General features: G+C 35.1%; 1 protein-coding gene across 10 annotated transcripts in view; it reads left to right on the top strand.

The window, feature by feature from the left end:
- pcdh15b (protocadherin-related 15b) overlaps nucleotides 1-22,863 on the top strand; it is a 311,541-nt gene that overhangs the window by 160,979 nt on the left and 127,699 nt on the right. For all 10 annotated transcript variants that reach the window (XM_069188941.1, XM_069188940.1, XM_069188944.1 and 7 more), the window contains 5 exons: nucleotides 1,542-1,702; nucleotides 2,152-2,307; nucleotides 7,888-8,007; nucleotides 8,220-8,330; nucleotides 15,845-16,015. In XM_069188941.1, the coding sequence (XP_069045042.1) occupies nucleotides 1,542-1,702; nucleotides 2,152-2,307; nucleotides 7,888-8,007; nucleotides 8,220-8,330; nucleotides 15,845-16,015 (719 nt within the window). The remainder of the gene's footprint in view (nucleotides 1-1,541; nucleotides 1,703-2,151; nucleotides 2,308-7,887; nucleotides 8,008-8,219; nucleotides 8,331-15,844; nucleotides 16,016-22,863) is intronic.

Genomic DNA, 22,863 nt, shown 5'->3' with positions numbered 1-22,863 from the left:
TTTTGCACACTGCCTACACTATAGACCAGGTTGCTTGGCCTGGCATTGTTTTAAATGCCATCCCAGTCTAAAATTCTAAAGTTGTTCTTTTGAATAGTTATACAGAATTTCTCAAGCTATCATTCCAAAAGAAATTGATTTATTGATCAACCTCTTAGTCTAACAAAACAGAAACTGGATTTCTTTTACATGCACAGCAACCTCAATACCCATTACGTTAGATTCTGAAATGAAAATTTGTGTTTGTTGTCATAAGCACTGTTCACTGGCACTCGTAGGAAAGCAGCCTTAGAAAAAGGGTTTTACATCAGCAACGTAACAGAGCCTTCTAAAGTCTGAGTTTGTCTCAAGTCCCTGAATAGCTCAGAAGCCCTCAGTTAACCTCTCAATGGGAATTAGTGCAAGCGACATTATACCAGGGTACAAGACGTGCAAATGGGGTAATGCAGAAGACATTTCCTTGGAGATGCATCTTCCTTTCCTCCACAGCGGAGCTTGCATGAGAGTAGTTGAAACAGGCCGGTTGTTTTCAAATACACCTTGTCTGGCAAGTATCCATTTCTCAGTTATAGACCTAACCTTACTTTAGAAAGACTGATTAAATAAGAAGTAAAGAGAAGTGTATACATTTGTGCTCCCGGTTCAATCTTTAGTGAAGCAGTTTTGAAAAAAGGTGCACCATCCAACAGTTTCCCAGAGGCAACCAATTAAATATGTTGAACTTGTGTGCAAGTGATTTAACCAATGTAAAGGGGTCAACTCAGGGGTCCCATCTGTCCCAGTTAGTAGGCACCCTCAAAGATCTAGTAATTACCAGCAGCAAAGCCTGAAACGGGGATGGTGAAGGTCACACTGGAGGAACAACATGCCATGGTTTTATTGAAGTGTTTTATAGGCAAGAGTAAAGACATAAAAATGTATTGTTAACTTGGAATTTTACAAAGAAAATGATTTTGAATCCAGAAAAGGGTGGCCATTTCTCCATATATTTTGAATATCACCAGGTTTTTCATACTGTACAGTATGTAACCAGGTTATAACTCATGATTATTAATTATTAATCTGTATATAACAAAGCTGCATTTGGAATGAATACTATAAGCAAAAGCTCCTGTTTAAAGCGTTTAAACCATGATTGTGTGAACATTACTTTAGTAGTTTTGATTTTATGTGCTTGCAAAATAAAACCTCTGCAATTCTAAAACCTGGAAAATGTTCAATTTCCCTTTTTATAAAATGGAATTATAATGTGCCGTACATGATGAAATGCATGGGACTTTATTCACGTTGGTGTTGCTCATGAATATGGTAAAATAAAATCTTGGATCAGTCGAAGCACTGCACTCTTTTAGTCCATCATATTTATTGCATTATTTAACTAATCCAACCGGGATTATCTGATTTGGCAGAATATCATATTCCTGTGTGGTGGAACCCCACTAATTTTTCAAGAGGTGCTCAACCGTTTTTTAATCTTTGTGCAAGATATTATGTTTTATTTCCAGATACTACTACATATGTATGATGCCCTTTATTTTTAGGGACGCTCCTGGTTGATAATATGCAAATCAAAGGACGAGTGGAAGGTCCGCAAAGAACTATCTCTTTATCCCTGCGGGACAACTACGATCACTGGGTGATTTTGGATCCAGTACGACAAAGGCTTTATCTTAACAGCACTGGCCGTGTTCTCGACAGAGATGTAAGTGCTTAACATGTTTATAGCTTTACTGCTTGCAGATAGTTCTGTTGTTTTTTTCTTGCTCGATAGGAGAAACTCTGTTCCATTTAGCAGACCAATATATTGCTCTGCCTGTCTGACCTGATCTGACTATTTGTGGAAATCATTTTTAAAAGATCCCTAAAATGACCTATTTCCCAGTGACTCCACTTATATAATTAGCTGTGAATTAAAATATTAGCCATGAACGATTTAACAATATTAACATGCCGTAGCTCATATACAGTACCATGTCAAAGTTACACATTTTCCTATACCAGCCTACTGTATGTTGCATCATTTTCCACCTTGCTGACAATGGCCAAGTGAATGGAGTCAAGAATGTAACTTCATTGCACTGTCTGTGAGCAGATGAGTATTTCTTGCTCAAAAGTATTTAAAGTCACAGTTCTCTGTGTTTTTCCTTTCAGCCCCCCTCCTCCATCCAGTCCATTGTGGTCCAGGTGCAGTGTACAAATGAGCTTGTTGGTACTGTGATATTGCATGAAGTCCGGATTGTGGTAAGAGATCGCAATGACAATGCTCCTCGCTTTCAGCAGCCACGCTACTATGTGGCAGTAAATGAGGTTAGTAACTGGTATTAAATCATCTGGTGCGTATAAGGAAGTTAAACAAACACTTGCTGCAAAACTATTAAAGATAGAATTTGTAAGGCTTCTGTATACTGTATGTTGTATTATCTTTATAGCACCTTGCTATAAAACTTATTTAGTAATAAATTCACTGAATCAGTCTGCTACATGTCCTGAATAAATGCATTTACTAAAATAATGTCACTTTTCATCTTACATGATGTTATGAAAATGTGCTGTTGGATATTATTTATCCTTTTGAAACTTAGCAAAAATGATGGAAGCAAACATTGGGAAGAATTGAATTTGTCACTCTGTTATGGTATAAAAGTTGTGTTCCTTCAGCTGTTGCACAAATTAACACAAAGACACGGGATGCACAAAAGGGAATTATAAATCAGTTGCCAGAAGTAGACTTTAAGAGCCTTGGCTATTGTTCCATCAAGGAAAACCTGGGAATTATCTGTTTCATGCTTTCATCATGCAGACCTGAGTCTTCTTCCAGTAAAAGTCTGTGGGTCTTCAATGGCATCATTAACCATTGAAAGGCTCCAGGCTGATTTATAGTATAACAACCTGTGAATTCCATTGGTGCTGACAGGTGCTGACAGCTCCATAAAATATTAAAAATAAGGAAATATTTAAATGCGCAGTCTAGATCCAATGTTAAGACACTTCCAAAAGACATATATATATCCATATTTAGTCACAGTTTGTCACATGTGAATGTATTAGTAGATGAATGCCACAATTTGGATTATTTACTTGAAAGTTTAAACTACCGAAAGCTGCATGTATAGGTTGGACAGACAGCAGAAGCCTGAAAACACCTGACTTAAAAGCCACTGCAGTGATTTTTTTAATCATATAAATTCATGTCACATAGCTGCTGCTGATAATGGTTTATAAAGCAACCCCACATAGATCAACATAGGATATTTCAAATGGCTCATCTAAAAATTCAGTGAGAAGGATAACAAATATTATTTTGAGACTTTATGAAGTTTGTGCTTTCACTTTTTTATAATTAAAAACATTTGCTAAACTTTAAGGCAAAAGAAAATTCCTCTTGTTGCCTAGTGAGTTTATATGGTATAATGATCAATTCGGCACTTTGCCGATTTTTTCATTCTGCATAGCTACTTTTCATCTATATGATCCGAAAAAAGGGAAAATGAGGTATAGGATAGAATGTGCAGTGAAGTAGTTCGCACACTGGGTATGAAATAGATACAAAGTGATTTTGTGGCTTTTACTTAATTGGAATTGGTTCCCTAGGGTGCTGTCTGGCTAGTTTTCTCTCATTAGGCAGCAGCCTTGAAGAGCAACATGGAAGCCCCTGTAGCTTTCTAGAAGAAGTTTTTAAATTGCTGTTTGCCCCCAAATTCTTTGTGTTGTTTTCTTGAAGAGTTTAATGTGACACACATTGACGCAAAATTGTTTCCTTCACAATTAAGTCAATCAGTGTCCTCAATATTCCTTGTCATTTAAAGTGTCAGATAACCTTCAAAAATATAGTTCTACAGTATTTATGAAGCTCAAGCATCTCTATTAAATGCTACATTGTATGTATTGTACTATTAGTATGTAATTCGTTACACTGTGGCTGTGTTGTGTGTGTCAAGCTGCTGTTGCACTGCAATTTCCCTCACAGGATCAATAAAGTATCTATCTATCTACATTAGAACCCGCTAAAAAATGCCTTCATAACTCTTTCATAAAAACTACACAACATGATGTAACATCATGCATACATGCATAATCTTTTACAACTATTTGAGCAAATGTCGTTACAGACATGCGATTATTTGTAATAGTTCATAAGACCAAGACGTTTCCGACAGAAGTTAAGAGCAGAACTCCAGTTGAAGGGAAATCAGTTGAAAATGACAGATGATACCATCAAGGACTTGAGAGCCGACAATGATTTTCTGCAGTTTATACATACAATATATGGTGTTGTGCAGTCTTACCGAAAGAGCTGATTCAGGGTTTTTGTTTAATTCAAGAAAAAACATTACTGCAGAATTAGGGTTTTGTGCAAACACTACAAAGCTTATAGATGCAGGGGTACCTAGCTTTATATGTGAACATAAGAATGCAACTCACGGCACAGTTTAAAGATGAATGCACAGAGTGACTATGATGATATGAATCCAATTTTGTTTCCAGGATTTTGAATAAATTCCCACCAAGTTCAATTTTTCCAATAAACCTCACTAATAGGACATTATGCAAATACAGTCCTGAACTTACAAATGCATGCTGTCTTGGGAAGGGCAACAATTTTCTGATTCTACCTGTTATTATTTTATCAACCCTGGATTTAGAGTAATTCACCATCATATTCTGGAAAGTCAAATTAAGAGATTGAGCTTTTTTAGAGCCATCTAAACTTCATTGTGTATCCTGTATTTTCATCAGGTTTTTTTATCTTTTTATTGTTGATCTAAAGCTACTGTAGTTGTAGTCTTTATAAACTCAGACCAGCACCCCGTGGCTATTATTGAAATCTCTTTCACATTTTGAAGTAGTACTGTGTCTATTTCTTTCAAAATGTTTTTTCTTCAAGACACAATATTTTGATATTTTTAAAAACTGCTGAAAGGCAGCAAGGGAGTTAATCATGCATTTCTAATCATGAATTTCTGGAATGTATCTCTGGTCACTTGGTGCACATGAGTGATCAAGTGAACTGTTTTTGGTTTTGTTCCACAAAAAAATCAAATTAAACCCACAGTGGTTTACTGATGCATGAGGATATACATTAATAACCAGGTTATGAACCAAAGATTTTACTTTATGTGCAACAATGCAGTAACCGCAAAGCATGTAATATTAATATCTTTAATCTTGGTGCACCTGTTGTCCAATAGTATAATTTGCTTAAATTGCACACCGTATTGTGCTAAGAAGGCTGTACAGTGTACAGGTCACATTCTACTGATTATTTAAGCCAGCAGTCAAATCACTGACATTGTGTAATAAATGAGAAAGAAAAATTGTGAAATATTTTTCTTGAGTTAAAAGCTGATTTTATTCAGCTGATTTTAAGATGTAAATACTGTATAAAGGCTGCATTTAATCTCGTATATAAAAAAACTTAATCCTGTTAACCATCAAATTATTTTTTTGTAACAATACTTATTTTGGAATTCTTGTCATAAAATATGTTTTTGCAAACCCCTGTGACGAACACCAGCTGCAAGTGCCCATGATTGCAGAACAGCAAAGTGAGGCTGATTAAACGAGTAGGCAAGCTTTAATCATAGTGAAGATGCCCGTCTCGACAAACTGACATTGATAAGCAAACTTGTGTATTGCAATCACTATTTTGGCACATTTATGTTTTTTTTCCTACAAACCACTTTACCAAGAAGTGTAATCGAAACATGCACTATCACTGCTTAAATTTAGACGCATCATCTACTTAGGTTTGATTCCATCCTGCATTTGTTGTACAACACATGAACTACTGCATACTTGATGAGGATTATTTGATTTGTGTGTTGAAATCAGCAGAATTACATTACTTCTTACAATGTTAAATTGTTTTTTTTTACTATATCAATGGGTGTTGGGGAGGATATTTTTAGCATACATGAAAAAATACATCTGCTTAATTTTTCCCATTGTTTTCATCAAAGTATTTTAAGATTATTTAAAATGTTTTTATTAAAATTGAATATTTAGCAGGCAGCAAAATACCAGGACTTAATGCATTGCTAAATTAACTAGTGACAATCATCTTTAATGAAAGCATATGGTCTATTATGAGTTTTCTTCTGCTTTTTACGAAGCTGAAATTACATTTAGAAATGTTAAATGAATGTTTGACATTTTTTTAAAATCTAGGGACTAAGGTATTCATCCTTATGAATAATTGAATAAATCACAAAATGTTTAAGTTATTTTAAACAATATTCAGAATTCTTTAATAACCAATTATAACGTTTGCTAAGATCTACCCTTATTAGTTGATTTGCCACTTACATATGAAATAATAAGCAATAAACAGTTTTAGTGTTAATAAGAAGTAATGCATTGTTTGTTTAACTCAGAATTTAAATGGTTACTTAAATGTTTATACTGTATTTTACCTCTGGACTTAGTTTGTTTCAGTCTTCTAGAGGATTTGATGAGATGTTTTCAGATTTTGAAGAAATATATATGTACTGTATTATTCATAATTGTAGGTTATCTTGAATCAATCTGCACCGTTACATCATCATTTGAATTTAAAGCTGTTTTTAAGACAGACATGAATAATTCACATATTAACTTGCATCATAGAAAGTAAATTGGAATTTCACTTATTAATTTCCAAAGACAATAGGTATTATTTGAATGCATAAAGCATTCAGTGTCTCAATGTTTTGTCTTTCTGTTAGTAAACGTAATCATTGTTCACTAAATTGTTAAGCCCATATACATCACCTTGCCAAAAACTGTAGATGCAGCTGTTTTGCCTTTGTTCAATACGTTCTTATGGACATTGTCCACTTAAATAACAGATTACAAGTTTGGACGAATCCCAGATACTATACATGGTTATAAGCAGATGATACAACACTCAAAAATAAAATATACAGAATTTCAGCTGTGGAGCATTCTTCAGATGTAGGATCTCACAGAATCGTGTATCTGCATTTTTCAGTGTAGAATTAGCCTCTGCTTGTTCCCTTACAGCTAGCATACTGATGAAAACTTCAGATTGTTTTGGTGCTTTGTTTTCAATTTGGTGTTTTGTTTTTCAATTTAGTGCCAAAATTCTTTCCAGGAATTATGAAAGTTATTAGACAGAGCACAACTGGTGTGAGCAAAAAACCTGGGGACTCAAACTGTTTAGAAGTTTACATGTTAACTATTTGAAGCTTCACTTTCTAACTTTAAAGAGCATCTGATTGACATAGCTACAGATATCCTAAACTAAGATGAAGAGCTGTAAGAAATGTCTGGAACTTGAAGATTTCTTTAGCCAATCAAAGTTTGTGGCTTGTACCCTGAAGGTATGAACAGTCATAGGCTAAACAGACAGTTCTTTGTCTTGACATTTCTTATACTTTCTGTATCCAGAAAGTCTGTCAAAACTGGCTTCAAAGTGGTACCCGTAAACCCATTCAGGAACTGAGATATGAGTTATTTCCCTCATACTGCATGCAGCCCTAACCTACTGTAGCTCTGAGCTATTACCTTCTATTTTCACATCTGAAAGGAAACCACAGAGGGAAAAGTGTGACAGCTAAAATGAGCTTTGCCGTCACGTCCATCAGTAGTTTAAAAAAACGTTAAGAATTTTCTTTTGCTTTCAGAACATCAGTGTACTGGGGACATACAGCATGTCAAACTAAGGGACGCTAAGAATCGTGTACTCAGAGCTGAGGGGATTTTGGTTTTTCATCTTTGTAGAGTTTTATTATGCTTTAGTAAAACTACTGTACATCAAAAGGTTTCCTAAACAAACAATGTTGCTATTAAAAAAACAACAAAAATTCCAAATATTAATTTTTATTTTACATTATACTAAATTACTTTTGTCTGAAAAGCATCTGATGTTTCTGATTTGTTTTGCAGTTGACACCTGTTGGCACCACAATATTTACGGGCTTTTCTGGAAATAATGGTGCCACTGACATTGATGATGGACCTAATGGACAAATTGAATATATAATTCGGTACAATCCAAATGATCCAGTAGGTGATTTTTTTGTGGATTATGGCAATTTTTATGCATTATATAGATTATTTTATATAGATATTATTTTATATATTCAAAATGTCGCTGAAACCTGGGCCATTTTCTGCAAATAGGACTAAAACCTAGGATGTGGACTGACTATAACTGTACTAAGAATTAAGAAGAGCACAGCAGTACAGTATGTGACAGTTCTGTATTTTGTTTGCAGACTTCGAACAGAACATTTGACATCCCGCTCACTTTATCTGGCTCTGTTACTCTGAGGGAGAGGCTGAATTATGAAGAAAAAACACGCTACTTTGTAATTGTGCAAGCTAACGTAAGTAATTTTTCATCTCACCATTTTAAAAGAGACACATCCTTTTATACTAAACAATGTACGATTAAAAAAACATTTTGAGTCATTTTTTCTTACTCATGCATGTCCCATATTCAAAGTGTTGATGTCATGCTTTTGTTCTTCAATTATGGTCCTTTATTGTTACGGTTGCTCTTGTCCTTTATCAAATCCATGTGAACATGTTTTGGCCATCAGAAGCTGATTTGTGTCCTGAATTGTATCCTGAAGTTTTCTTGAATCATTTAAAGACAGTTCAGTTTGAAATTTGTTCAGGCAGGAAAAAACAATCATGTCAAAAAACCCATTTCTGGTAACCAGACTGTACTATACCTGTTGACAGTATTTTCCTATGCAATAAACCAAATCATTTTCACTTATTCTGCAGTTACCTGAAATCTCGGGTTGAAATAAATGCAATTACATGTTGATTCTTGTCGCCATTAATGATAACAAAGACGCTGGAAAAGCAGAACTGAAATACAAGGCTTTATATCAGCATTCCTACAGATCTAGCCATTCAAAATGTGCGAGGTACGGTGCATTAAAACACGGTGGGCTTGGCACAATATAACGCATCATACCGCATGTTAATTGAAATATGATAATAGTATACGGAAGCTCCTTGTAAAACCGCCAGGTGGAGCTAATAAAGCTTAACGTCTCATGCACAGCATTTGAGCTGTCGCCAGAAAATGCCCAGTTTTGAATTGCGGTCATCTTTTTCCAGTTAAGAATTTAAGTCGTATACTCTTTATACTTTTAATTATTTTAAACTGTGTATTACAGCATGTTATTCATTAAACATTAAAAAGTTGGTATATTTCTCAGTTGCACAAAAGTACATAACCTTCCACCTTCATCATAAATATTTTAATTATGCATAAATATTTTATGCATCAAAGTCTTTAACTTGGTAACTTATTGTACATGGGTTCTGGTTTTAACGTGCTTGTTCTAACATTATTGAGCTTATATTCTGCACTTCATAAAAAGTTATAAATGCTATAGTGATTTAACATCACTTGATAGTTATATTATTATGGAATTGTGTAACTAAGCAGCTAAAGTATCACAAGTGGACATTCTGAAAACATTTTGACATTTGTTTATTTTTTTTTTAAAAACTTATATTTTCCTTGTAATGGTAATGAGCACTGTAATGTAGCGAGCTACACCAAGGCGGTTCAAATTGTGATCAGTGAATTATTTTGTTTCTTACATAGCCAAATATATAAAAATAGTCAACTGTAAACTGAAGAGTTAGAGACGGCACGTTGAGTCTTATCTTTTCATCTTGGAATTTAACCTTTGCAGTGATCCTTTTGGCTATATTTTTTACATAGCTGAATGAGTAAAAATAGACTGGATTAATAACTGGAGTAAGAAAAGATATTTCACACCTTATTTGAAACCATACGGCTTTGGAACAGCGGGAGGTGAGACCCGGCTGGGAGGGGGGGGGGCGCTATTTTGATTTTCCTGGGCAAACCGTATTCGCTACAATACTATAATGAGTCCCTGAGGCATACCGTTCAAATTTCTGAATTATAAAAAATAAACCTTTGTTGAGTTTGCATGATGTCAAGACAAAAGGTATTTTTTGAGAAGCCATGTACTGCTTGCAAAGTAGCAGATTTTGACAAACAGCTAATTTTGCTTGAAGAATTTAAAATCTGTCAATACTGTAGTTTCATTTAATTGAGCAGAAAGTCACGTTGCTCTTCGAAGCGGCTCTGTTAAGCAGAGTTTGTGTTAACATACCGCACCCTTTTGAATGAGTTTTAATCAACTTTGTCTGTCAGTGAAAAAAATGACCATGGTCACTTTTCCTACCCCCCTGGTGTGAGGTTATAATGCGGAAAACGTTTTTTTTTATTTTACTGGGAGTGTGAACATTAAGTGAGCACTGGGGCGTACAGTGAGATTAACACAGTGAGAGTTAAACAAAGGAGGGAAGAAGGGTTATTTTTACAATTGGCACGAGATTCTGACTGATTGAATTCCCCTCATTTAGCTGAAATGGATAAAGAACTCCTGCAGTAGTTACTGTATATGTATGCGAAGGCGCTTGTTTTATTAACAGACACTCCAACTCAAACCTGTGTCATACAGTGATATAGACGTGGGTAATGTCATCCCCATTAAACAATGTGCTTATTACGCAAATCCTGCTAGATTTGAAGCAGAAGGTGATACACTGTACATTGTTTACTGGAGCGCAATTGAGTTCAAAGAAGGAAGTCTGTGAAGCCCCCGTGTTTATTGATACCAAATATTGATGAGATGTCAATGTTCTGTACAGATTACAGAAAAGTGAACACTGAAACTCCACCAGACATTGTATGTACTGTTTAACCATAGTCAAGGTTAAATAGTCAACATAGTCAACCGATGCGCTGTTCCCATTTGTATCAGGGTTACTCCCTTGAAATTAATTCCTTTTAACTCTTGAGTTTGTAATGTCAGGCGCTCTGAACGAGTTAAGCTTTGATGCAGTATAAATAAAGCTATTTCCCACAAGCTATACTGTAGTGGCTTTGAAACTATACAAAATTGTGCTGGTTGCGTGTGGCACGTCTTTGTTCAAGTTTTAAAACTACAGTATGGAAAAACGGGTGTTAAAAAAAAACTGGACATTTGATTGCTGGTTGCCTTATGTTAAACAGCAACAATGCCAACAGAGCATACTACTGAAAATTCCTTCCCATCCCCCAGAACTGTCTATTCTAAATAACATTAGTCTTTATGAGAAGTACAGAGCTGCGTTACATAAAGTGGCTGCAATGGAATATACTAGTAGTTAAAAGTTAATTCCAAGCTGGAAAGAAAAGACACATGTCTCCTCTATAAATCTTCAGTTTACAGACCGTCCAAGGTCATTTATTATTAATAATATCTTCCATATCGTATCAAAATTGAAACGTTTTTTTCAAGTATAAACCCACCTATTTTCTGACCGCTTTATCCAGGACAGGTAACAGTTTCACCCTCCCCCTTCCCTGACTTGTTCCCATTCTTAACCATTCTGTGTTGAATCGCAGCAGGTGAGAGAGAGAGAACCCTGTTTTTTTTTATAATCAGATTTAACGTATGTTTTAACATAGTCTTGCAAATTATTTTTACAAGATGTGGAAGTGCAACAATTTATCACAGTGCAAATTGTAATACTAATTATTGATTAAAAGTAAAAATTTAAACAAAGAGGAGTAAAAAAAGTAAAACTGTAAGTGGATTACAGTAATACTACTGTACCAGCTATTTAAATACATATATTTAGATCCTAAAATGAATATCATTATTAATTTCTTTAGATAAGCGATTCCATATTATATTCCCTATTTTGCGGATTCTAAAAAGTATGAGGCTTTTTACTGCGATAATGAGCACAAGTATTAATAGAAAAGGTTAAAACATGGAATACAGAGGGAGTTTCAGAAATTATACAGAGGTCTGGAACAACCTGTCTCAAAAATATATGTTTAATAAATTGAAGTTCTAAAATACAGTAACAAATCACCCCAAACAAAATACAGTTTTAAAATACAAGCAGTTTGAAACTATTGGTTGTTATTAATAAATCACTTAACTTTGAACGTGTTGTGATATTTAGAAATACCAACAAATTCAATATAATGTCTATAATATTTACTATTTTAGTTTTTTAAACAGCTCATAATAAGGGCATAGTTTCAGACAATAGCTAAGAGCAAAAGCAACAGCTGACAAGGACTTTATGCAGACATAGCTTAGTAATGATGGTCCTGGTATGTTTATGTTTTTTTTTGCTGTGTAGTTTATGAAGGAGTTACAGTATGACTATGTGTTTAGCCTCAGGTAAAGCATTAGTTATCATTTTATCAAATCTTATGTATTATATTATTTAGTAGTTCTGCTTCTTTTTGAACATTCCAGTTAGAAATTGTAATTGTGTCCCATTATTGGAAATAGTCCATTTTGTTTGCAAATGTAGATTTTAAATTGTTTACATTCAAACATATGGATGGAGTCTGAGATAATGTGCAGTACAGATGTGATGAGAAATGTCTTTTATACATATTTTTATTTATCTTGTTAATATAGACAGTAACATGAAATGTAATTTATGTAGCCTAAAATATATTTGGTAGTATATTATTCACTATTGTATTAAAATGTTTTACTATAATGTTTTACATAATGTATTGGCTTTATTATGACAGGACCATATTTTTCTGGGAATAGTTACTATTTCTACGTAATTTTTTATGAAGCCACACTTCTTAGCTGTATTTAAAAAGCATTAAGCCTGTTAACTGTATTAAGATCATTAAATGAATGCTAGGCTGGCTATCTAACGAGACGGTGATGCCATGGTTGTATCATGCCATTCAGGTTGTATCTGGATGGTCTGCAGAAAATTAAGGGATGAATATTATAACTATTATATAAGTAGAAGTTTGATTTTGTCATTCTCATATTGTATATCAGCTGTATTATTTTGAATTAACTTTCACACTGAGCAAACTTAATACTAAGATACCACACACTGCTGTGAAATTAAAGAGCATACCTCAGCATATCATATTCAGTATATCTGCTCTGTACCAATGTATCTGTGTGTATCCAGTGTTGGTCATTGGATCACACCAAATATATAAACATTCAATATATTACTATTTTACCTTTCAATTTTGCTTTCTGGCTTTACATACTGTATGTACAGAAATTAAATTCATTTAAGCAACCAGATCTTTCCCATCTTTCTGAAGGTATGCTTGTTTCAAATACTTGTTTTCAATTTCAATTTAATGAGGTGGACAGACAAGGACCGAGACTGAGGAGTTTGGAGTTTGTGGGTTGATTTTTAGAACAAATTTACAGCCAGTATTTGCTCAAAAAATGAAGTGTCACTTTCTTTGTATTCAGATTTTAAATTATGCTGTCAATTTTTAAAAGGTTTGTGTTTCAAAAGATAAATTCTTAAATATGCTTGCAAGGAAATTTTTTCAGATTTATTTTAGGATGAAATCAAGAAGTAAAATCAGCACGCTGAAAGATCATTTGACAATAAGAATATAAGACAGCTTACCAGCAAGTGAGCCCATTTGGTTTCAGATTGGCGGAGCAGTGGCTCTGTGGCTAAGGATCTGCGTGTGTGGCTAGAAGGTTGCTGGTTCAAATCCCACATCTGGCAGAGGAATCCTACTCTGTTGGGCTCCTGAGCAAGGCCCTTCACCCCAACTGCTCCAGGGGTGCCGTACAATGGCAGACCTTGTGCTCTGACCCCAGGCTCTCTCCCTGCCTGTGTGTCTCATGGAGAGCAAGCTGGGGTATGCGAAAAGATGGAAGATAATTCCTAATGCAAGAAATTGTAAGGGTTAATAAAGTGATGTTAAACATTTGTTAGTTATAAGTCTCTAGGTTAAACATGTAATTGTGAATTAACATCTACTGCTAGGATGTAAACCATCCTTCCCATAAAGTGCAGATCTTTGTAAGAAGATTTTCCAGTTGTCATATTCAATGTTCTCTACACTACACCACACTAACGTTTTAATCAGTTATCTAGAGAAATCTACTTAAAATTTCACTGTTCGTAAAATGCTTTTAAATCCTTCTTGAGGATCTCAGATTGTCCTAACCTTGTATTATTTGTGACAGCATCTAAAAAAACAGTAAAAACCTGACATGTAATTATTTTGTCTATTTGAAAATAAAATGTATTTTACTTTTGGCCCTGGTAAACATTTAAGACTTATTGTCTTCTATTTGGTAAAAGCTGTATCATCATATTTAAAAAAGGAATTTTCTTCTTAGAGCTACTGTCATTGTTAAATTTTAACATTTTGTTTATTACAGTAAATACTGTCCTTTACCAAAGTCGTAGTTCTTATCTCTTAGGTTTAGTCTTTTAGTTTTCTTGACACTGAAGGGATATCATCTGAAATTGAAAAGTGGAGTTTGCTCAGTGGAATTTGTAGTGTAATGTACCTCAGCCAGCAAGTGCTTGAATGGATCCCAGTTCAACAACAAAAAAGAGTATCTGTCATTTCTACAATGAATGGATTAGCCAGAGTCTTCTTGAAGGCATATTCTTTTTAAGATCATCAGTCTGCTCATTGCAGGGTTCAATTGTTGTGGCAGTATCAAACCTTATCTCCTGATAACTTCACTGCCTGCTATTCTGGGATTTGAAGCAGATAAAAATACAGTAACTATGGATTTTTTTGTATTTGTTTTTCTATTTATGGGATGTGCCATTTACAATAGGATAGGATTTGGGAAAAAATAAGTTATATTTCAGGTTCTCTAAATGTAAATTAATGTAAACTATTTGTACTGGTAATTTTTGAGGTTATTACTGAAGGTATAATTCAAGCAGTAATTCACTTTCTTTTTCATGTGCTGAGGGGATTAGCAAGCAGTTTGTTTGATGTTTTGATTATCTTCAGGCTTGTGCCAACCCTCACTCTAGTTTACCTTCTTCTTGTTTCTGGTATTATTGTGAATGAACTACAATTTATGACATTTAAGTTGTGTATAGTTAGTATATTAAATAGTACTGTGTTTTCTGCTTAAGTGTCTTTATTGAAGCTGTTATCATGGCTTTCTTCAGAATTTCTTTGTTTGCTCAGACCTCTAGAGCTGCATACTAGACTCTATGAATTGCCATGCCAGAATTTTCCTTCAGAATTTGCTGCCCCTATTTACTTGTCATTCTCAAGTGAGAATTAATTAACTGTTATTTCCCAGTGTCTTCAAATCTTGAGATTTTGTGCTTTTTGCTGCTTGCACTGCAGGTTAAATGTCTTTGTTTCAGGTTTCTTCTGGATGGTTCTGTATATTCGAGTCCGCAGGGCAGGCAACTGTGTGCGACATTTTTTTCTAGTGCGAAAGCATGCTTGGGTATAGGAAAATATCCACTTTTGGTATCCGTTGGTTTCACGTAAAATCTTTTTGCTTTGAAAGCAATGGACACTACAAGCAAACATTTCCGAGAACAATTCAGGAGCTTGTCTGCTAGCACTCTTAACAGTGCTTAGAAGATAATAGGGGCTGCATCTGTCAGGGAGGAAGTACTGCATGACTATATCAGGAGCAACCAACATTTTTTTAAGCAAAGAGCACCTTGGTAAGAAAGATAAGAAAGTTGGTTTGTCTATGCAGTGAGACTGAGATGGGAAATATTTCTCTCATGCCCATGAACTACCTTTCCACTGTAGGCAGGACAAATAACCTTAAGGTGGGAAAAGAAAATTAATCCCCTCGAAAAAAACATTCACATTTTAAAGAGGGAATTTAATATTTATTTGAACCAAGCTGTAAATAAAAGCATTTATGTATAAATACATTCTGTATTTGTTTTCCAAGAAAGAAAGACAAGAAAAAAAAACTTCTATTGGAAAGTCTACGCATGCCTGAACTTTGAACATTAGTGTCTCGCTAGATGTTTGATCAACTGCACTACAGTTGTACGGTTGCACAGGGTACACAATTTTTTCCTATTTCAACAGGACCGTGCTCAGAACCCAAATGACAGAAGAACAGCCACAACCACACTGACAATTGATGTGCTGGATGGAGATGACTTGGGGCCCATGTTTCTCCCCTGCTCCCTGGTGAACAACACACGAGACTGTCGCCCCCTGATCTACAGAGCTAGCATTCCGGAGCTCACTGACCCAGTAAGTCTGTGCCTGTCACTCTGCTCTTCAAATATTTGCATTTGGTCTAAATGTTCTAGCGTTTCTTGAGGTAAGATTGATGAGGCTGTGAAGCAGTTTTTCATTAGTAAAGTCAAAGTTTAGGTACTACTGTAAACATATTTTTGGAAAAAAAGCAAATCTGGCTCATTCAATTAGTCATGGTTTGAACACTCAGAGATAGTTTGCCTACACTGTACTCGGTGTGTATTCAAAATGTCTCTGTGCTGTACATCTTTTTATTTCTAGGTTAAATATATATGAATATTTTACTTAATTTAAATTGACTAATTTGATAACTTTGTTTTAAAATCGCAGCCTTGTTTTCTTTCATTTTGATATGTGAGACATCTATACATTTAATGAAATAATTGAAAGTACCTACTGTACGCTCTTGTGTTGATGCCACTGTATACTATTTTTGGGTACTTTCAAGAACTACACAGTGAAAACCAAACTAGCTTAAAAAATAGCTCAAATAGGTAAATGTAGCTAGAATTGTATGTTAGTGTTAAAAATGGCTAAAAATCTTTATTCTTTTTGTGATAAGACCAATGTAATTAGCTTCTCCATTACACTTCCTTGTGTTTAGGCTTCAGAGGGGGCACTTGCTGACATAATGCGAATGCCAACTATTACTATAGCCTGAAGGAAGGACCAAGATCAATGTTAAGCAAATAAAAATATAACCTTAAGTTTTAAAAATGACAGAAAAAAGAGGATGACGTATTACCACTCCTATGATCCTTGTTCATGCTCTCTTTGGGGAGAATTTCTGAACATAATCAAGACATATACTGTACACTCTATCAGTTTTCAATCACTGTTGTCACACAAAGCCTTACCCTGGAGTATGCTATAGTGGTTGTCTCTTCAACATGTTTTTGACTCCCATAGGCTTAGGCATTGTTTTTTAGATGATAAATTATATCCAGTTAATTTGCTGTATATTGACTATTACAGTAAACCACAATTGCCCTCTATTAAAATAATTATTCTCTTTAGTAGCAGCAGAGCAGCGCTATGCATAATAAGCAGAAACTAAAGAAAACACAATTGCACTTGATAATATTCTGGTGAGTGATGTCCTGTAAGTAAAAAAAAACTCCTGTGAATAATCTAATAGTGGCATTTTTAATTTTTATACAATTAATCCATTTTATTTTGTTATTGTTTGTTTATTACTGAACTTTAAGTAAAATACAATTAGGTTATGCTTGATAAACACTGTTGGAGATTTCTTTTATTACCAAGAAGCATTTTTAACCCAATTTCTTCCAGATTTTATGTTGAGATGTAAGAACGTCTAGGGAGTTGGTGCAAATCCATTTAATGGAGCTCTCATATTAATATGCATAATCATCGATATGTGACAAGTAATTAGTGGTAGTACTCTAACACAGTTGAAGAATGTGCCAGATCTGTTCTTGTTTGTGATACTACTGTATGTTGTGATTAACCTTTAATATGACCTGTGATGGATTCATGGAATAGTTTGTGGATCATGGTTTAAGGCTCTACATGTGTGATCAGTCACAGTGAGCTAGAATTGCATCATAATAAAGGTTAGACTACAAACAAGAGGAGGTCATTCAGCAAATCTAGCTCATCTGGTATTTAGTAGATAATTTATTCAATAATCTCATATAGTAGTCATTGAAAGGAGACAAGCAACCAGCTTCTACAACATGGCAAGGTAGCATGTTTCATATTCTCATAACCCTTTGCATAGAAAGTCCCTCATATGCTTGGTTTTAAGCGCACTGCCACATAGATTGTACTTCTGTGTTCTTTTTTGCGTTTCACGGTTTATTAAGAAGACCAGTGCTTTGATTTATCAATGATTTGAGGATTTTGAATGCTTGTGTAGGGGTTTTGTGATTTTACTGAGACAATTATTAATTGTAGCAGTAATCACGAGGTGGTTCGTTATGGCTTTTAGAAAATCAATCGTCAGAACAACTTAAAACACACACACACAGATTCAACACAGATACATTTATTAAACATAAATTGTGCACCAAACATATACCAGTCTGCCTGGATACAGGCGGCAGACCTTACTGTGAGGGTTATCAATATACAAAGTATGTAATCTCAAAGAGATGCAAACACAAAGAGATATACAACAGAGAATATATTTCAATATATCGTTCGGCTATACCAAATCGCTAATCAGTGTTATTACCCACTGTTACACTAGACTCGGAAGTAAATACATTACTCATGAATTAAATTGATAACAACTTGTGATGAGGTAACAATTAAATTCTGCAGACGCAATGTAGAACATGGGGTTTACTTATCCACCGTGTATGGATTGGGATTTTCCGGCACGAACACCAAACCAGCTGACAGGCTCTGTTGCAACCTCTGTTCCAGCGGTCGTCCAATAGGCGTTGTCCCGGCGTCCTTTGGCTACCGGAGGTGCAGCTCGGAGTAGGATGGGCGGAGGAATCTAACTGTGGCGCCCAGGAGTCTACTAGTAGTCCGGCTGACTAGTAGAAAGTCTCTATGCACAAAGTGTGACCGCGGGTCCTCGCAAGTCACTCTTTTGCACGGGAAGAAAACTGGTTCATTCCCGGTCCAGCACTGCTTCTGAATAAGCTATTCAGGTTGTCGACAAGGGTCCAACTGTAGGCTGCCATTGATCAAGCGGTGCATTCACATTGGTCGTTGCAGAATTCTGAGTACGTACGGGATCCTCGACCTCGCGCTTAGAACAAAGTCCAAGTCCCAGTGCAGACAACAGCGGTTGTCACGTGATTGTCTCTGAGGGTGCGCGAAAATGGCCATGGAGAGCCCCAACCTGAGCGTGTGCTACCTTTTTGACCAAGACACAGATGTGTGCTGATTGGTTGAGAGTTTGGCGGGCATTGGAGACCCACGTGGTGTTACCACTCCCTGCCAGTCCCTGATTGGTTAGTCAAGGTGAGATATGAGTCACTTACTCCTAACACTTAGGAATGCAGTCCAGATGTCCTTCTGGCACTCCCTAGACAGATAGGCGTCAGGAATGACCATTGATCATGATAGCCAGGTTTAGCTAAATGCATCCCCATTTGGGAACTGTTTCTTATCAAAAGAAAACACCTTAAATCAGCCTGCATGAATAGCTTCTCTGTGCCTGCACCACAGAGATGAAGAGAGAGATGGGGCCTCATTTAGGAAAGCACAGCAACGCTTAATTCTGTCTTATTAACAAGCATTGCCGCTACAGTTGCATATGGTCTCCTCAAGTCATCATGGCCCCTGATGGATGTTTGATATTTTCTGTTTATGACTATATTGAGATGTTCATCTGAGAATATGGGACAACAATAATTTGCTGTCTCCAAGGAGCTGAGGTGGCTGGTGTCGTAGAACCGACAGGCCCCTAGCGGAGGCAGACAACAATTCAGTTGTTTTTATCCATCAATTCAAACAACAATATAAACAACACAATGTCAGCATAACATATTGATAAAGACATGGTTGGCAAAACAAGACTTCAGAATTTTTGACCACTGGAAAATGATCCACGATAATGAGATGGACAGCAGTCATCTTGACCCAAGGATTCCTAAAGAAAAACAAAAACATAAAACCATTTAAACTAGAATGGGAGGGGGAGAAAGCAAAAAAGATTCAAAAGTATGATACATGGAAAGCAAAGTCAAAAAGAGACTGAGGTGAAAATGTTCTTAAGATGTGGTGTTAGGAGAATAAGATAGAACAAGTAATGGTTAATTCCATGAGATATGTAGGAAGATAGGTTGTTGAGCATTCTTCAGGGGTTGGGAAAGAGAGGAAGGTAGCAGGGATGTAAAGCACAGATTTTCAGACATATCTCCCTGCATTTAAACACTCTTTCTCAACTGCTCTGTGCCCATCCTCACTTGCTCTAGTGTTTGTTCCCCTGTGCTTTGTATCCCTGTTACCTTCATTTCTGAAGAAGTCTCAACAATCAATACGTGTTTTTTTTATTTCCGTATTTCAGTGTGGAATTAACAGTTACTGTAGTTGTTCCTTTGCAGCCAATGCATGCTGATGCAGCTCCACTCTAAGAGTATACAATAGATGCCAATTAGAACTCAACGGTGTATAAAAAAGTTAAGAATTTATGTGCTAAATTAGAAGTATTGTCTATGGGAGACTTTAACTTTATCCATATAAACTGAAACAAATACTACTGTATAGGAATGTCAAAAGCAAAACCCACAATTTCTTACCCAGTTGTTGGAACATCTACATTACAAGAAGAACTACTTGTGTTGATTTTCTCTTTGTGAGGGAAACAGATGTGAGAGAACCATTTGGGAACTGTGATCATAATGTGCTTTGAATTTGACATTAGAACAGTCTGGGCTGAATCCAAATCAATTATTTAATATTTTGGGAAACGAGACTTTGAAGGAAGACGGAGCTTAACAGAAGTAAAATGGGGTAAAACAGATATGGAATCAATGAAGAATGGATGGCAATAGTTTAAACAGATTGTGCTTTAAGCACTCTTATTCCAAGAGTGAGTAAATCAAAAATGAAACTCGATATCATACATTTTTCAACAAATCAGGTAGGACAAATATAAGAAAAAAGAAAGCAAATCATAAAATTAAAAAAAGAAACAACAAGATTCAGTTGAATATGTTTACAATTAATTGCAAGCACAGATACAAAGGATATTAGATAGGCCAGGAGGGAAACAGAAAGGAATATTACAACAGCGCTAATGTACTAATGTACTAAATTTATTTTTCACTTAGGTGTTCACTATGGGAGACAACAACATATCTCAGGTAGCTAAAGGATAAATATTATTAACATAGAAGCAAACGTGTTTCAGGCACTAGATTTACTCTAGATTAATAAATACGTTTGGCTTGATGGAATCATACCAAAGGCACTTAAGGAAACAAGATTCATATAAAAAACTGTCACCTGTGTTTCTAGTTTCAGTAGTGAAGTTTGTTCAATATTACAGGTATGTGCAATAATAGAAAACTTAAAGAATTAGTAAATGTCTGATACCCATATACAATTTAACTGTTTTTTCTTCATTCAGCATAAACATTTTCCAAAAAAGTGTTTGAAGTCTTCAAAAACAATTATGGAAACATAAAGCAAACTTTAATTCTTTAGAGAAAGTATATGTGTGCCTTGTTTGCTTGTGAGTACAATAATCCTGTTACAATCTATACAGGCACCCTAACAGTCTGTCATTTTAGATTTCTGCTGATATTCATTGTTTTTAGAAGCTGTCTGTCCTCTGTGTGAAATCTTGTGATAAGATTTGCTGAAAACCAAATGCCACTCTGAAGCAACTGAAGCATGAAAAGGCAAAAATTACAAGAACGTGAATTCACAGGTAATTAGTTTTACACATTCAGCTTCAGTTCCTTGAGTGGCGACACTGATTAATAGAAACTGTTACTAATTTCAATGTAGAATGTGTTGCTACAGACAAGAGAACCTTGAGCATAATCAGAGGACAGTCACGCAAATTAAAAAGGAAGACAAAAAAGAATTTTCTTTGCCTTTTGTGATAACACTTGTATGGTTAATCCCTGAAATGATCTGGATGTGATTGAAATTTTTTATTGAGGAAGTCCATTGTGATCCCGTTTTTCAAATGTCATATTTATGTACACAGTTCCTTTTTATAAGCCTCTAAATAATGCCACCTAACACAATATCTCTGCTGTGGCTGCTTATCTGTGCATTTCAGTTGCTCAGAATTACACATCCTTGTCACTAATGCTACTTTTTCTGATAGGCCCACTTATTAAATCATGAGACAAATATTGAGGATGGGTCAGGAGAAAATAACTGTATCACAATTACATGATTGATATCTAGCAAACATAATTAAATGTTAATCTTCCAAATTACAAATGAAGGCACTGCTTATGAAGCATTTTTGGTATTACAATATTAAAATTATAGCATACAATTACTGTCACTTTCGTTTTAATTAAGTAGTATATTTTGTAGCAAAATATATTATTATTTTGCTTATCAAATTCCATTATTTTAACTATACACACATTTCATCTGTTTATTAGGTGCCTTATGCTTTGGTGACATTTATGTCACAGTGTAAACATCTTACATTGTTAAAGACCTTTTAGAGATTTAAATAGTAAATACGATTTTGTGCGATTTTATTGGCTTTAGCTTAATGTGTGTGTTGAACATGCAATCAGGAAAGGTCTTCATTCTGCATCTTAAAGTTCTTTTGAATGTAATTTGTTGTATTGTAACAGGGTTGGTTCATCACAAAAAAAGGCATAGCAGTTAATCAAACAAAGATTTTAGGAAGATTAAAAAGTTTCTTGATGTTTTTGGAATCTTTAAAGTTTTTAATGTTACTCGTCCTGATATATCAAATTAAATGTCAGTTCATAGTCACTCATTTCGTCAAATGACCCTCTACAGTGGTTTGAGAAAACAGGTTTTAAATCATAGTTACTATAGTATTAAGGCACATTTGACTTTGTTGATAACAAATGTATTCAAGGACACATTTTATGATGCCTGCCAGACAGAACACTACAGTATGTGCAACACAAAGCCTATGATCAGGTATTCATCAGCATCATAAACATTGGCTATTATCAGTCTCCTGATGAAAAAACGTCTTCTCACCAAGGTTTCTCTCACTCACCAAGACTGTCCATTATGTCTCTCTGAACACTTTTAACTCAGAATTTCAGCTTGTTGAATTACTCTGTCTCTCAGCTGGGCTCCTTCTCATTTTGTATGAGTAAATAGCAAATCCTTTGAGAAAACAAATACAAGCTTGTACAGCCAAAAAACATCTTTAATTGTACAGTAAGTATCTCTCTAAC

This window comes from Lepisosteus oculatus, chromosome 4 (genome assembly GCF_040954835.1).
Source record: "Lepisosteus oculatus isolate fLepOcu1 chromosome 4, fLepOcu1.hap2, whole genome shotgun sequence".
In the NCBI taxonomy this organism is placed as follows: Eukaryota; Metazoa; Chordata; class Actinopteri; order Semionotiformes; family Lepisosteidae; genus Lepisosteus; species Lepisosteus oculatus.
The sequence above is the reverse complement of the archived record's forward strand: the minus strand, read 5'-3'. Positions and strand labels throughout refer to the sequence as shown.